This window comes from Sceloporus undulatus, chromosome 2, assembly GCF_019175285.1.
Source record: "Sceloporus undulatus isolate JIND9_A2432 ecotype Alabama chromosome 2, SceUnd_v1.1, whole genome shotgun sequence".
Lineage (NCBI taxonomy): Eukaryota > Metazoa > Chordata > Lepidosauria > Squamata > Phrynosomatidae > Sceloporus > Sceloporus undulatus.
In genome coordinates, this window is record NC_056523.1 from 243,336,355 (window position 1) to 243,351,743 (window position 15,389).

At 39.0% G+C, this 15,389-nt stretch overlaps 1 protein-coding gene across 5 annotated transcripts in view; it reads right to left on the reverse strand.

The window, feature by feature from the left end:
• The window catches only part of APBA1 (amyloid beta precursor protein binding family A member 1), a 184,817-nt gene that overhangs the window by 95,375 nt on the left and 74,053 nt on the right, over positions 1-15,389 (reverse strand). For all 5 annotated transcript variants that reach the window (XM_042447254.1, XM_042447251.1, XM_042447252.1 and 2 more), the window contains 2 exons: positions 10,498-10,599; positions 4,303-4,342 (listed from right to left, as the gene is read on the reverse strand). In XM_042447254.1, coding sequence (XP_042303188.1) covers positions 4,303-4,342; positions 10,498-10,599 — 142 coding nt within the window. The remainder of the gene's footprint in view (positions 1-4,302; positions 4,343-10,497; positions 10,600-15,389) is intronic.

Here is a 15,389-nt window from a genome sequence, read left to right on the forward strand (position 1 = left end):
GGACCAACGTCTTGGATGGGGACCACACTGAGGAAGTTGTGGGGTGGAGGAGGTCACTTCACATATAGGAGGCAGACAGCTGGAGAATGTCACACAGAGAACTAGGCCAACAAGGGATTGTTCTTGGATTTTGCAGCTAGAGAATCGATTTGAAGCTCTTTCCCTTATCAAGGAGGACAAGGAAGAGTAGCATCACAGACTTCAGGCACAGCAGGGGTCTTGAGAGTCCCACCCGAGGAACAGTCGCTGCTAAGCCTCGGGGGAGGCGTGTGGTTGTAGTGGGCGACTCCTGCTGAGGGGTAAAGAGCAGTGATTTGTAGGCCTGACAGATGTTTGAGAGGTGCGTGTTCTCCCAGGGCAAAGATCCTGATGTGACGAGAGGCTGACAAGATGGTCAAGCCTACTGACCAATACCCCTTCTTTTGGTCCTGTGGGAACCATGATACTGCAAGCACAGCCTTCAGAACATCAGAAGGATTACGAGGCTCTTGGTAGGAAGCTGAAAGAAATGATGCACAGTGTCATCTCGTCTCTTTACCAGTTGAAGGGCATGGTCCAGGAAGGGAGAGGAAAATAGCAATGTGAACAACTGGCTCCGCAGATAGTGCCGCCGAGAACCATTGGATTCTTCAATCTGGGCTGCGGATCCATGAGGAGGGACTTCTTGCAACGGATGGGTTGCATCTCATGCCAGTTGGAAGAAATGTTTTTGCTAACAGTCTCAAGAATGTGATCAGGAGGCTTTAACTGAGTTCCTGGGGGGGGGAGAACATTATGGAAGGCGAAAGGGATGGAGAAATAGTCAAATTGACATAGAAGAAACAGACAATAGTGCAGGACCCAACAGTAGGAGGCAAAAAAAAAAAAATCTTGCACAGGTAGCAAGTAAAGGGACCCATGGTCTGCAATCTCTCTACACTAATTCACAGAACATGGAAAATAAGCAGATGAAATTCAACTTCTAGTACAACAAAGCACTTGATATAATATCACACTGAAACCTGGTGGAGTCTCAGAAGTGGAATGTAGAATAGAGGGTATAACCTTTTAAGAGAAATAGGCCAAACAGGAAAGGAGGAGGAATAGCACTAATGTCAAAGATATTTACATCAGTGAAGAGATCCAGAACATCAATACTGGCAACAGGTGGAGAGCCTCTGGATAAAAATTAAGGGGAGGGAAACAACAAGGATGTTATGGTAGGATCTACTACAGAACCTCCGTCAGATGGAGGAATTTGATGACGCCTTTCTAGAACGGTGACCACTATCAGAAAGGAGAGATGCAGTAGTGATGGGTGACTTCAACTATCTTGATATTTGCTGAATTCACTCAGCTAAATCTCCAAGGTCTAGCAAATTCCTCACTTTCCTCGAAGACAATTTCATTGTCCAAAAGGTGGAAGAGGCAACAGGGGGTCACTATTTTAGATCTGATCCTAATCAACAAGGATGACTTGGTTAATGAGGTGCAGTGGTGGGATCATTGGTGAGTGACCATGTTCTCTTGGAGTTCGTTATACAGTGGAAAGGAGAAGCCAGGCATCATCAGACACGCATTCTGACTTTAGGAGAGCTGATTTCACTAAACTTAGAGAAATACTGGGGGTGATCCCATGGTCAGAAATACTAAAAGAGAAGGGAGTTATGGCAGATGGGAGTTTCTCAAAAGGGAGATACTGAAGGCACCTTTCAAACAGTTCCAGGGAGAAAGAAAATGGGAGGTGTCTCAAGAACCAGATGGTGACTAAAGAACTTCAACTGAGCTAAGTTTTAAACGGAACACGTATAAAGAAATGGAAAAGGGAGAAATCACAAAAAAGGAATTCAAAGCAATAGCAGGCATGTGTGGGGTAAAGTCAGAAAAGCTAAAGCGCAGAATGAAATCAGGCTTGCTGAGAGGTTAAGACACTAAAAAGGGCTTTCTTGGATATGTCCACAGCAACGGAGAAGACGGAAATGGTTGGCGCCACTATGTGGAGAAGATGGCAATGCTAAACAGAAGACAGAGAAAGGCAGAATTACTCAAACACCTTCTTTGCCTCAGTCTTCTCGACAATAAAAGGGTGCTCAACCTGAGGGAAATGGAGCAGAGGACAGAAATAGGGAATTTCAGCACAGAATAATGAATGTAAGTCTCCAACGACCAGGGAACTACATCCAAGAGTATTAAAAGAACTGGTAAATGTAATATCAGAGCCATTGGCAATAATCTTTGAGAACTCCTGGAGAACAGGAGAAGTCCCGCAGACTGGAGGAGGGCAAACGTTGTCCCCATCTTCAAAAAGGGAAAAAAGAGGATCCCAACAATTATCGTCCAGTTTGTCTGACATCAGTACCAGAAAGATTCTTAGCAGATAATTAAACACAAGAGTCTGTGACATCTAGAAGGCAATTCCATAATCACAAAAAAGTCAACATGGATTTCAAAGAAACAAGTAATGCCAGACAAATCTTATCTCTTTCTTGATAAAATTCCAGCTTGGCCATGAAGGGAATGCTGTGGATAAAGTATATCTTGATTTCAGTAACAACAACAACAATAACAGGATTTATTTATATGCCGCCCAATCACTGGGAATCCGGGCGGCTTACAACAGAGGGAATAAAGCCTTTGCAAAGTGCCCATGACATTCTTGCAAACAAGCTTGTAAAATGTAGGCAAGACAAGGTAACTGTTAGATGGATTTGTAATTGGTTGACCAGCTGAACCCAAAGGCTGCTCAACAATGTGTCTTTCATCCTGGAGAGAAGTGACCAGTGGGGTCCCACGGGCTCTGTCCTGGGCCCAGTGCTATTCAACATCTTTATCATGGCTTGAGGATAAAATTGGGGGCATATTATCAAATTTGCAGATGACACCAAATTAGGGGTAGTAGCTAATACCCCAGGGACAGGATTAAAATTCAAAATGGACTGAATGACTAGAAAGCTGGGCCAAAGCTAACAAAATGAAATTCAACACGGAGAAATGTAAGTACTGCACTTGGGCAGAAAATGAAATGCACAGATACAGGATGGGGACACCTGTGCTGAACGAGATATGTGTGAAAGGGATCTATGAGTCCAAGTAGACCACAATTGAACATGAGTCAATAGTGTGATGCAGCAGCTAAAGGCCAATGCAATTTTAGGCTGCATCAATAAAAGTATAGTATTTAGATCAGAGAAGTAATAGTGCCACTTATTCTGCTTTGGTCAGGCCTCACCTGGAATATTGTGTCCAGTTCTGGGCACCACAATTTAAAAAGGATGTTGAGAAACTGGAGCGTGTCCAAAGGAGGGCGACTAAAATGGTGAAGGTCTGGAAACCATGTCCTATGAGGAACGACTTAGGGAGCTGGGGATGTTTAGCATGAAAAAGAGAGATTAAGAGTGATATGATAGCCCTGTTTAAATACTTAAAAGGATGTCATACTGCGGAGGGAGCAAGCTTGTTTTCTGCTGCTTCAGAGACTAGGACCTGGTACAATGGATGCAAGCTACAGGAAAAGAGATTCCACCTCACATTAGGAGGACTTCCTGACATAAGGGCTGTTCGACAGTGGAACACACTCCCTTGGAGTTTAGTGGAGTCTCCTCCCTGGAGGTCCTTAAACAGAGACTGGATGGCCATCTCTCGGGGATGCTTTGATTGAGAGTTCCTGCATGGCAGGGGGTTGGACTGGATGACCTTGTGGTCTCTTCCAACTCTACAATTCTATAATTCTAATATTGAACCTCTTCTCCTGGTGGAAAAGGGTGGTTGTTATACATTTTTAAACTTGCAGGATATATATATATATATATATATATATATATATATATATATATATATATGTGATGAAGTATTCGGTGATGGTATCCTCCATTTATATCCTCAACTGGAACAATTCCCTCTTCCATTTCCATATTCTACTACTTTATTCTGTTTTGTTTGTAAGATCAAGGGACCCTTTCACAGGACATAAATATAGTGCAGTGATTCCACTTTAACAGCCATAGCTGCATCCTATGGAACCCTGGCGTTTGCAGTTTAGTGAAGAACTAGTGGTCTCTGGCTGAAAATGTTAAAAGCCCATCCCCGAACTGCAAATTCCAGGATTATATAGGATGAAACAATGGCACTTAGTAGAATCATAGCTATAACTGTGGTATGAAAGGGCCCTGGTCACAACAAACAGTTATTTCAAGAAGTTGGAACAGATTACATGAAGTTGACTAATAAGTCGGCACAGATTTTAATAAATTTGTGTCCCAGTTTACACTTACAGCAAAAGATTGATAAAACCGGTTTTAACATTAAGTTTTAAGATAAGCTTACCTTCAACATAGGTTGGGAAAGAAGCCAAGCTTTTTCTTGACTGTAATTAAGATAAACAGGATATCAAACCGAGCTAAGCATGATGAGGTATGCAATAAAATGTATTTCATGCAGAACTTGACAATTTATTCATTACATAATGACAGTTGTTACCCAGTCTCTGAGGTCAGATTATTAAGAAATATTATAAATATCTCAAAGTATTTTTATTACTGTATTAAGAAATTACTGTGCACCATTATCATCAATAAGGCATTTCCATGCTGCCTTCAGTAAATACAGCGAGTTTTACAAAAGCAAAAATACTGCTAATTCACACATATCACAAACAGAAAAAGTGGCAAATATTCAAAGAGTGAAATATCCAGCCTCTGAGGCTTAAGTGTATAGACCCTTTCATGTGAAAGGTCTTCTCACTAATCTCTTTCTTTGCTAGAGTGTTAATGTACTTCTAATTCACTTTATGGGACTCAGGCTGCAATCTTCAAACATAGTAATTAATAAGGGAACACAGGAGTGTACTGTAAATATCTACAATTGACACTTACTACTTAAGAGTAAGCTTCAAGAAAAATAATTTGTTTAAAATTCATAAAGTGGCAATCTAGTAATATTTCTTTAAGTCATGGCTGAAGAGAAAAACACTTCTAGAGCGGGGGCATGCAACAACCAATCTGTGGGCTGCATGCGTCTCTGCTCATTTTTGTTGCCTATCATAAATGACATAAGTATTCAAGACCACTTTCTACAGTTTGAAATAAGGCACAGGAAGGTGTAGATTTTATTTTAAAGGAAATCATGCTCCCAGACATCTCCAGCAAGCAAAAGTCCACTTTAAAATTCAAAATCTCTGTTTTTAAAAAGTTGGGAATGAACTTCTGGTTCTTTCTACTGCCAAATGCCAGCGTGTGTGAGAGAGTGAGTATGTGAATATGTTTGTACTCATGACCTACAACTGGTTCAGGTAGGACATGGCCCCCAGATTCTGGTTGCTGCCACACTACAGAATTAGTATAGTTTGATATGTTTTAACTGTCATGACTTCATCCTATGGAATCATAGAATTTGTAGTTTGTTATGGCACCAGAACTCTGACAAAGAAGGCTAAATATTGCACAAAACTACAAAACTACAAATCCTAGAATTCTATTGCACTGAGCTGTGGCAGTTAAAGCAGTGTCAAATGGCATTACTTATGCAGTGCAGGTGCAGCCTCAGCGAAGTTGCCCATCCCTATTGTATAGAGACTGAAACACATATTCCCACTAGCAGCTTATCACCGGAGCTACTTCTCAGTAGGCTCCTATTCTTGTGGAGTTGATGTTCAGTTTCAGCTAGAGTCTGTAGTATCTTTCTCCTAATCAGAAAGTGCTGACAGTATTGAAACGAAGGCTTTCATTCGCTTAAGTTGTTGTTAGCTGCCCTTGAATAGACTTTGACACACAACAACCTTGTCAATAAGACATCTCCAAGACCTTTTGTCCTCAACCTCTCTGTCCAAGGCCTGCAGGCCCAGGCCTGTCCACCCTGTGTAAGTCTAACCATCTGGCAGGTGGTGGTCTTCTCTTTCTACTGCCTTCCACCTTTCCTAGTATCATTCTCTTTTCTAATAATTCATTTTTTCACATGATGTGGCCAAACTACAACAGCCTCAGTTTAGTCATCTGGGCTTCCAAGGATAGTTTGGGCTTGATCTCTTCTAGAACCCATTTGTTTGTCTTCTTGGCCATCCACAATACTCTCAGTACTTCCACTGTGTCCCAAACTTCTGTTCATTGTTAGTTTCCGGGCAAGGTACAAGGTGTTGGTGATTACCTTCAAAGCCCTACATGGCTTGGGTCCAGAATACTTAAGAGATCGCCTACCTCCATACTGTCCGTCCTGCACTCTAAGGTCCTTGGGGAAGAATCTACTTCAGCCAATAAAATCCAGGCTAACTTCAGTCACCCAGAGGGCCTTTTCCATCGCAGCTCCGAAGCTATGGAATGACCTGCCGAAGGAGATCCATGACATTTCTACTCTTACAGCCTTTAAGAAGGCTCTTAAAACGAATCTCTTCCGGCAGGCCTTCCCTACCTAGTTCTACTCCCCATTTACTGTGACTTATGTCACTCTGTCCACCAATTCTTCTCTTAAATTTAATGAGAAGAATTAAATTAAAATTAATTAAAATAAAATCCTTGCCTCAAGAAGAAGAGCCCTCCCTCCATGACATCATCATCAGACCTGGGAGGGAGTGAAAAAGAGAGGCCCAACTTCCATCAGGCCTAACTGTGAATGTACTCACTTTGCTCTCTTTAATTTTATTGTATTTTATTTATTTATTGTATTTTATTTTATTATCTTTATTTTTACTGTTGTAACCCACCTGGATTCCTTGTGATTGGGCGGGCTATAAATAAATCATTATATTATTATTATTATTATTATTATTGTTGTTGTTGTTGTTGTTGTTGTTGTTGTTGTTCTTCTGGTTCCCGGTCAACTAAATTTAATAGTTAACTTCTTCTATTGGAAAATGCAGGTGCAAATCAATACACACAGTTAGATCTTCTGACAGAAAGATTAGGATGTTAAGTCAGGTCATTTATGTGAAGTCAAAGGCTTTCGTGGTCAGCATTCATATTTTTTGTGGGTTTTTTCGGGATATGTGGCCATGTTCCAGAAGAGTTTATTCCTGACGTTTCGCCAGCATCTGTGGCTGGCATCTTCAGAGAATGCTGACCTGGAAGTAAGTGTGTGTGTGTGTGTGTGTGTGTGTGTGTGTGTGTGTGTGTGTACGTACACACACACACAGTGTGATCCTCTGTAAGGAGGAGTGATTCCCATGTTAATCTGTGTATTGTTCTGTTGTTGATGGTAGGGACTCAGGATGGGAGGGTATGCAAAAGAGGATTAGTGTCTGTCAGTTGGTGATCATTGTCTGCTGGAAAAGTTCCTGACCCTGGGTGGTTTCTCATTTGCATTTGCTGAGTACTGATTTTGCTATTTTGCAGGACTGGTACCATCAACAACAGAACAATACACAGATTAACATGGGAATCACTCCTCCTTACACAGGGTCACACAGTATGTACCATATATACCCACTCTTTTCCAAGTCAGCATTCTCTGAAGATGTCAGCCACAGATGCTGGCAAAACGTCAGGAATAAACTCTTCTAGAACACGGCCACATAGCCCGAAAAACCCACAAAAAACTACAGTTCATTTATGTTTATTTGCATAGTTTTCTCCAAATTTTTTTTTAAAAATTGGTTGAGATCAGAAAAAAAAATGTATGACACCACCACAATATCTTGGAAAAAGAAAATCTATACAGTCCCATGAAAAAGGACCGAAAAACTCCTCCCTTCATGTGAAGGAAAGAGTTTCTACCAAAGAGCTCAAGATCTCTTGCGAAAAAACAGTTTCAGAAAATTAAGTGTTGGGATGGAAACTGACATTTTATTTTCACAGAAGAAACTGCTTCTGTGACCATCTGATCTATTACACGGCTTCTGTGTTTGATATTCCTACACTGATATCATTTCAAATAATTCATCAAATTGCCATAAGCAGATTAAAGTGGTTTATCTTCTGCCTACAAATAGGCAGAGATAATAAAGCAGTAGAACAACAAAAAGCATTTCTGAGAAAAGCTTAGTGGTAGAAAGTACACAGTTGCCAATTAACTGATAGAAAAGCTTTGCTATTATTATGGGTACTACTATTATCATAAATCTTGATTCCTTCCTTCAGAGAGCAGTTTTTACACGTTTCTATTAGATTTTGCTACAAATACAATTGTGTAATCTCTTGACTGACACTGCCTGTGTTTAAGCAATTGATGTTACAGAAAAATAATTCTGTGGAGCCAAAACTTCTCTAGCTTAACTGAACAGTTAGCCATGTAGATTATCTGACAGAAGAGGTTGAACTGAAAGGGAAAGAAGCTGCTTGGTATTTCCTGCCAGAAGCCTTCTAATGCTACTAATCAAAATACATTTGACAGTCATTTTGTCTTTTCCATGTGTGTGGAAAAGGAAAAGGCAGAAAAAGTAATGGGTAAAGGTTTCACTTGGAAACACCTGATGAGAGCATGTTCATATTGGTAAACACTTCAATGTGGTAAATTTATCAGCACAAACAGTACCAGTCTGCCATAAGAAGGCCCACAAATCAAGACAAAACAATTTGTGCCTTTTAATTTTGTAAAAGTGTTCTTTAAAAAGCTGTTTCCTGACTGGAGAGATTTATTGTAGTTTTAAGTAGTTCTCCAGAATGTGGTGGCTAGGATCAGCCAACATCCTCCAAAAGTGTCTTAGCTACTGTTTAACATGCAAGTATTTCTAATATTAAGGAGTTTTGAGAAGGAATTGTCCTGATTTTAAGGAAAACTGAACATCTTCACGTACATTGCCTTTGAGTATTGGTAACATCCAATGAAAAGTCTGGCATAAGGCCATTTAAAAGCAACCTCCCACCAAAAAACAGATGTGGAAAAAATGTAACACAATATAATAAAATTATTGGCTATATGCAATTGTTAATCCTAACTAGAGCAGACCAATTTAATCACCATAAACTTGGTAAGTTAAAAATTATATAATATTCAGCTATTCAAAGGATCTATTCTAATTGAAACTAACAACTGGATACAGTAATTAATTAATATACCGTTGCTGTCAATGTGACCACTGAATATAAAGTCTTCTTGTTTTTAATGGGCCCAAATTCATAGTTTGATTATAGAGGGCTGTTTAGCATGTCAGTCTTTTCATTAACAGGGCCATGGGTTAAAGCAGCTTAGTTTTCTTTTCTAAGCATTTCCTATACAGCAATCATCACTCTAAAGCTACAGTACAGTATGTACAAGATCCAGGGAGGTAAAATAGGAGTGATTTAGCGCTTCTGGATTTTGGTAGCTAGAAGATTTCCTATTCTCATGCTCAGAACAAAACAAGTCAACATAAATTGTGCTTTCAAGGAACAATAGAAACCATTTTATATGCTCTTTTTAAAAAGGTCAACTCTTAATTATCCCCATATTAAACATAACTAAGAAGCAAAGCCAAATTCTGAGATTGTGGCTGGACAGGATAGTGGTCACTACCAACTAGAGGAAACCCATTAAATCAATTGTTGAACAATTACTCACCACATCAGTCAACTCCACTGATTCAGTGGATCTACTCTAGTCAAAACTAACAATAGAATTTAGGCTAGTAACTCTGAATCAACCAAGTATCCATGCTGGCTCAAAGGTTTTGGGAGCTGTAGTCCAAAACTTTTTTCCTGCAAGTTCTGCTAACAGACAAATATTATAAACAACACTGTAATACAACTTTAAGTAATGCAATGCCCATGTCTTTTGACAGTGAACTGCAGCCCAGCAAATACTTGACTTTGTTAAAGACATTTGGAAAGTTGGATTGGTGAGAATTCCATTTGATTGGCTTTTTGCTAAGAATTATCCAAAAATCTTCAGCCATGCAATGGACAGATTTTAAAAATTGGAAGTATGAGAAACTGAAACAGATCTATCAATCCAAGCAGGGAATTCTGAGTCCTCTGGATTTGAACTCCAGTATGTTCAGCCATGTTTGTAGTGCTGATGTGTGTGGTTGCCCTCTCTTTTTTTCTGACAGCTTTTTCACCTTCAACGGTTAAACGACAGGCAGTCACAACACAGACCTATGCTGGGAATACTGCACTTTTCAATTTAGCCGGTTGAAACTTTCGTTTGATTTGCTTTTGATAAGAATTTGCCATAAATTTGTCCATAAAAGAGATGGAAAGAATTGTTCTCACTTGTATCTGGAGGAAAATGTTTTAAAAGAGAGGTGCATGGACCACGCTTAACACACAGATTGAAGGAACATTTACTTCAAACCAATTATCAGTGATTCTAATGGCATTTTGCATCCAAGATCACTGCTTCAGCCTATTAAAATTGACTTGACCTAACAATGTAAATTCTGCTTTCTTAAACCAGGCAGTTTATTCAAATCTATGCAATTTACTGATTAGTGTAAGTAAGATTGCAGCCTAAATCACAAAAGTCATCACATATCATTAATAAATTATCATTTTCAGACACAAATACATATCTAAAATAACATTCCCAGTATTTAATAATGCACAGAATATAAAGAATTCTAAACATGACAATATTTCCAGTAAAAGCACTCTTTGTAAAAATACTGCACTCTACCTCCTTATTGGTGGGAGTTTCTGCTGTACCACAGACATCTTGGTGATGTTGAATACTTGATGATTCAGCACCTTGGGGTGAAGATGAATCAGGAGATGGAGACTAGATATAAAAGGATATACAATGAAATGAAATCCTGAATCAACAATATATTGCGTTTTTCTTGTTTTTATTTTGTGACTGAGATTTACCGTAGGTAAAGAGCTTCCCAGTAGGAAAAATCTAGGTAAAATTTATCAAGCAATTTTTCATCAATTATCTTTAGACTACATTGACACTCATCCCTCCCCATTTGCTGAGGTTAGGGGCACAGGACCCCTGTGAGTATGGAAAAAACGCAAGTAACAAAAACACTAGGTTTTTACCTGAAAGAACACCTCTCTAGAAATCTCTAGGTCCTCCAATACAACTCTGTGGTCAACATCTGCCAGAAACTGACCACAGAATTGCACTGGAGGAGCTAAAAATGCCTAGTGGAGTGTTCTCTCTAGGAATCTCTAGGTCCTGCAGTGTAACCTTTGGTTAAAGTTGACCATCGAATTGCGCTGGAGGACCTAGATATTCCTAGAAAGAACATATTAATAACATCTGTGAATAATCAAATCTTCAATACTCAAAGCTGCAAACGTGGAGGGATGAGTGTATTTGGAAGCAAATCTTCATTAACTGTAAATCTGCTTAGAATCACAATGAAATTATGCAGGATTAAATATTTAGGGTTCTATTTAAGTCACTAATTTGAGAAAGATTTCTTCAAGTCTTATCTATGGGTAAAACATTGAGGACAAGTACAGCATAATCCTATAAACATAATTTTTACTGATTTCACTGTAACCTTCCAAGGCTTGATTTAGTATTTTGCTGCTGAACATTGGTTAAGTTGTAAATTTTATTAAACCACATAAACTTCACTGTTGCAACACTAAATTCATAGTATTGATTAGACATTAAAAAATTTCAAGTATTGATTAGACATTTAAAAAAAACTCTGAATGCAGGCTATTGCCTAAGACAGAGTTCGCACAGTCAGTTTTTTTGTGGCTGAATATTGTTATTGTCTTCTATTTTTATTCTGATCAGAAAGTAAAATAAGGATGCAAAACAAGCTCACAGATTCACAATGTGATAAATATCACTGCGCAGTGGAGTCCTGCTAAAGTTGTTTTCACAATGTGACTTGCATTGGTTAAAACACAGGTGTTTCCAAAATGGATCAAAAACTCTAAAAAAATACACAAACAATTACAATAATCAACCTAGTCCTGCTCTTATTTAATTTAACATACAGGAGTTCCAAATGTCAGCCAACATATTTTCAAGGGTAAAGATACAGCTCTTCTTTCTCCTACCCTTCTTTCTGTTATTTCTCCCATCCCATCAACCATACCCCAAGCTTTCCCTGAACATCCTCTAGTGCAAAAAGAGTAAAGACTAGTTTGAAATGGCATTGAAGTCAGCTGGGTGCCAGAACTAAGCAGGGGCCCGTTCACACTACACAGTCATAGCACTATCATTCCACTTTAAGTGCCATGACTTAATCCTAAGGAATCCTGCCATTTGTAGTTTGCTGAGGCACTACAACAGAGATACAATAATGTTGTTGTTGTTTTTCAGACAAACAAAGGCAGTTTGAAAGAAAAATGGCTACTTGTATTATGCATGCTCATCCCAATTTCCCCTCTGGTAAAAAAAAAAGTTGTTCACAATGTTTTATAACAACTTTAACCAAAGGTGATAATGGAACAAAAGAAATATGGGTATAGATCATGGGATGACAACAATCCTTTACAAACCTGAAAAAAACTACATTCTACTAACATAAAAATGTTCTACTGCTATTAGATTTCATGATATTAAGCTGTGTTACACCTCCGCGCCATCAGTAATATTACAGTACATGCAGTCCAGTAGCCAAAACTATATTCATAATTAAAGATTATATAGCTATTTTCCTACTTTGTTGCTGGTATCCCTACTGCAAGATCTTTATATACACTGTAACATATGCATCTGACAAGAAATATCATCCATCAACATCCAGCATCATTTAGAATACATAATCATTGATTTCTGTGTCTATCTTGGAAATGTCCTATTTATCCTACCATACATTCTGAGTTAGGAATAATCAAAACACTAGGACAGACTCACAATGCAAATTAAAATAGTCAGTGAGATAATGGATGTTTCTACTTCATCCATTATCTACAGAAATCATATCAACGTAATACTCTTTGATAAAATATAAGCATATTTAAAATTTGGAACTGTACAGACAGCACACTTCGGAGTCTAAGGGTGAATCTACACTGTGAGGCACCACATTCTTTAGTAGAGAAGGAAACTAAAATTCCTGGAATCCATAGGATGGAGCTATAACACTTAAAGTATTGTCTAACTGCATTATTTCTACAATGTAGATTCATCCACAGTTAAAAGAAATTATCCTAAATCACCAGTTACCAGAATTCACGTACCATTCTCCTAAGAAACTCAACCTGATACATCCAAAAATTCTCCATTTTGCTTTTCCTGTTGTTTTGCTTCAGCTACCAAGTCAGCCACTAATTAGCATGTGTCACCAAATTGCTTTTTCCAGTAGTGTTATGTACCTGGGACATGAAAATGAAACCTGTAACAGGAGATGTTGTGTATGGCCTATGTAGATTAACCTTCTTTATTACCAGAGAGCTCTAAGCAGGTCATTCTACCAGAACAAGAAGCCTTTGTTTCACAATAGGGTTTATATTCCTATTATCTAGAGCCTTATTTGTGTAGCAGAACTCTAGCATTATTGGTATCTTCTAACTTAATAACATTATAGGGAATGCTATAAAATGTAAAATGGTTCATGTTGTTATTTAATGGCTAAAATTAGATATATAATTTTAAACCCAGTCTTAAACCAATTTTGGGAGCCATTACTAACCCAGTATCAATACAAAAGAAATAGAGGAAGATTGTTGTGGAGGAAAATGTGTACATTTGCTGTTTTCCCAATTGCCCATAGTCCATCCCTCATGGACAGGGGATATTGATTAAATCCAACTGGAAGGAAGATGGACAATTTCTCTTCTAAATGACACTTTAAAAAGAAAAAAATTCCTGAATGGTGAGAGTAATGGGAGAGATTTGTATATTGTAGCAGGGCTAGCCTGAAAGCCAGTGTTCACTATTCTGATGGTTGGTTCTGAAACTGCTATGAAATTCTAGAAAAAAAAATTGCAAGCCCAATTTCATCTGAGAATGTTGTTGTTGTTGTTGTGTGCCTTAAAGTTGTCGACCCTAAGGTGACCCTATCACGGGGTTTTCTGGAGCTGAGAGAGTATGACTTGTCCAAGATCACTCAGTTGATTTCCATGGCCAAGCGGGCATCAAACCCTGACCCAGAGTCATAGTCCAAAGCTCAAACCATGACACAATGCTGGCTCTGAGAATAGGATAGAGATATACAAAACACCACAAATATTGCACATAGTGCATCCTGGGTTTCTGCAAATCACCCAAAGGAGGGCAGCAAAAAATATTACAGCAATGTGTACCAAGGATTTACACTACCTAGAGAAGACAGCAATGAACTCTACAGACAGGCCAAAATAAAGCTGCTTCAGATCACTTTGGATGTATGCTGTTTAAATGACGCATGTGTCATAAGAGTCCAGAAACCGCACCAAAGCTGCGCTCCAGTCCTTAGAACTGGACCACTTTAACTGCCATGGCTCAATGCTATGGAATTCTGGCATTTGTAGGTTTGTGAGCTATTTTGCCATCTCTGTCAGAGAGCTCCGGTGCCACAACATATTATAAAATCCAGGATTCCACAGGATGGAGTCATGCCAGTTAAAATGATGTCAAACTGCATTAATTCTGCAGTGTGGGAGCAGCCTAAGTTATCTATATCGTAGCAACTCCAAAATCTTTAGGTTTTATTTTAAAATCAAAGGCCTGTTACAGACAGCCAAAATAAAGCTGCTTCGAGTCACAGTGGAGGTATGGTGTTTCAATGGTGCATGCGTCCTAAGAGTCCAGAAGTCACACCAAAGCCACGATCCAGCCCTAAGAACTGGAGCGTGGCTTTGGTGTGGCTTCTGGACTCTTAGGACACATGCATCATTGAAACACCATACCTCCACTGTGACTCGAAGCAGCTTTATTTTGGCTGTCTGTAACAGGCCAAAGTGTTTAGAATTAGATTGCTCATAGATCTAGGTATCTTCCTACAGAACGTAGAATTACTATAAAACTGATATAATAAAGTTGATATAGTACAGAGGGCCCCTGTCATCCCCTGGGGTTTGGTTTCAGGAGGCCCTATGGATACCCAAATCCTTGGATACTCAAGTCCCATTAAATACAATGGCATAATAAAATGGTGCCCCTTATAAAAAATGGCAAAATAAGGTTTGCTTTTGGAATTTATATTTTTGGAATATCTTCAAGCCATGCATGGTTGAATCACTGGATTAAAAAATCTGTGGATACAGAAGATTGATGTAGTCTGTTTAGAAGTACTATACAGTGGTACCTCGGGATACGAAATACCCAGGTTACGAAATTTTCGGGATACGAAAAAATCCCATAGGGAATTATTGTTTCGGGTTACGAATGTTTTTTCGGGTTACGAAAAAACTTTTGGTGCTTTTTTCGGCTTTTTCGCACGGAATCGCGGCTTTTCCCCATTAGCGCCTATGGCAATTCGGCTTACGAAGGCTTTTCGGGTTACGAACGGTGCCACGGAACGAATTAATTTCGTAACCCGAGGCACCACTGTACTGTCTTGAAAGTAGAGGCTGCTGCCCCACTGCAGAATTAATACAGTTTGCAATTAATTCTTCATTAATTCTGTAGTGTAGATGCAGCCTTAGTTATACTTTAAGGCCTGTTACAGACGG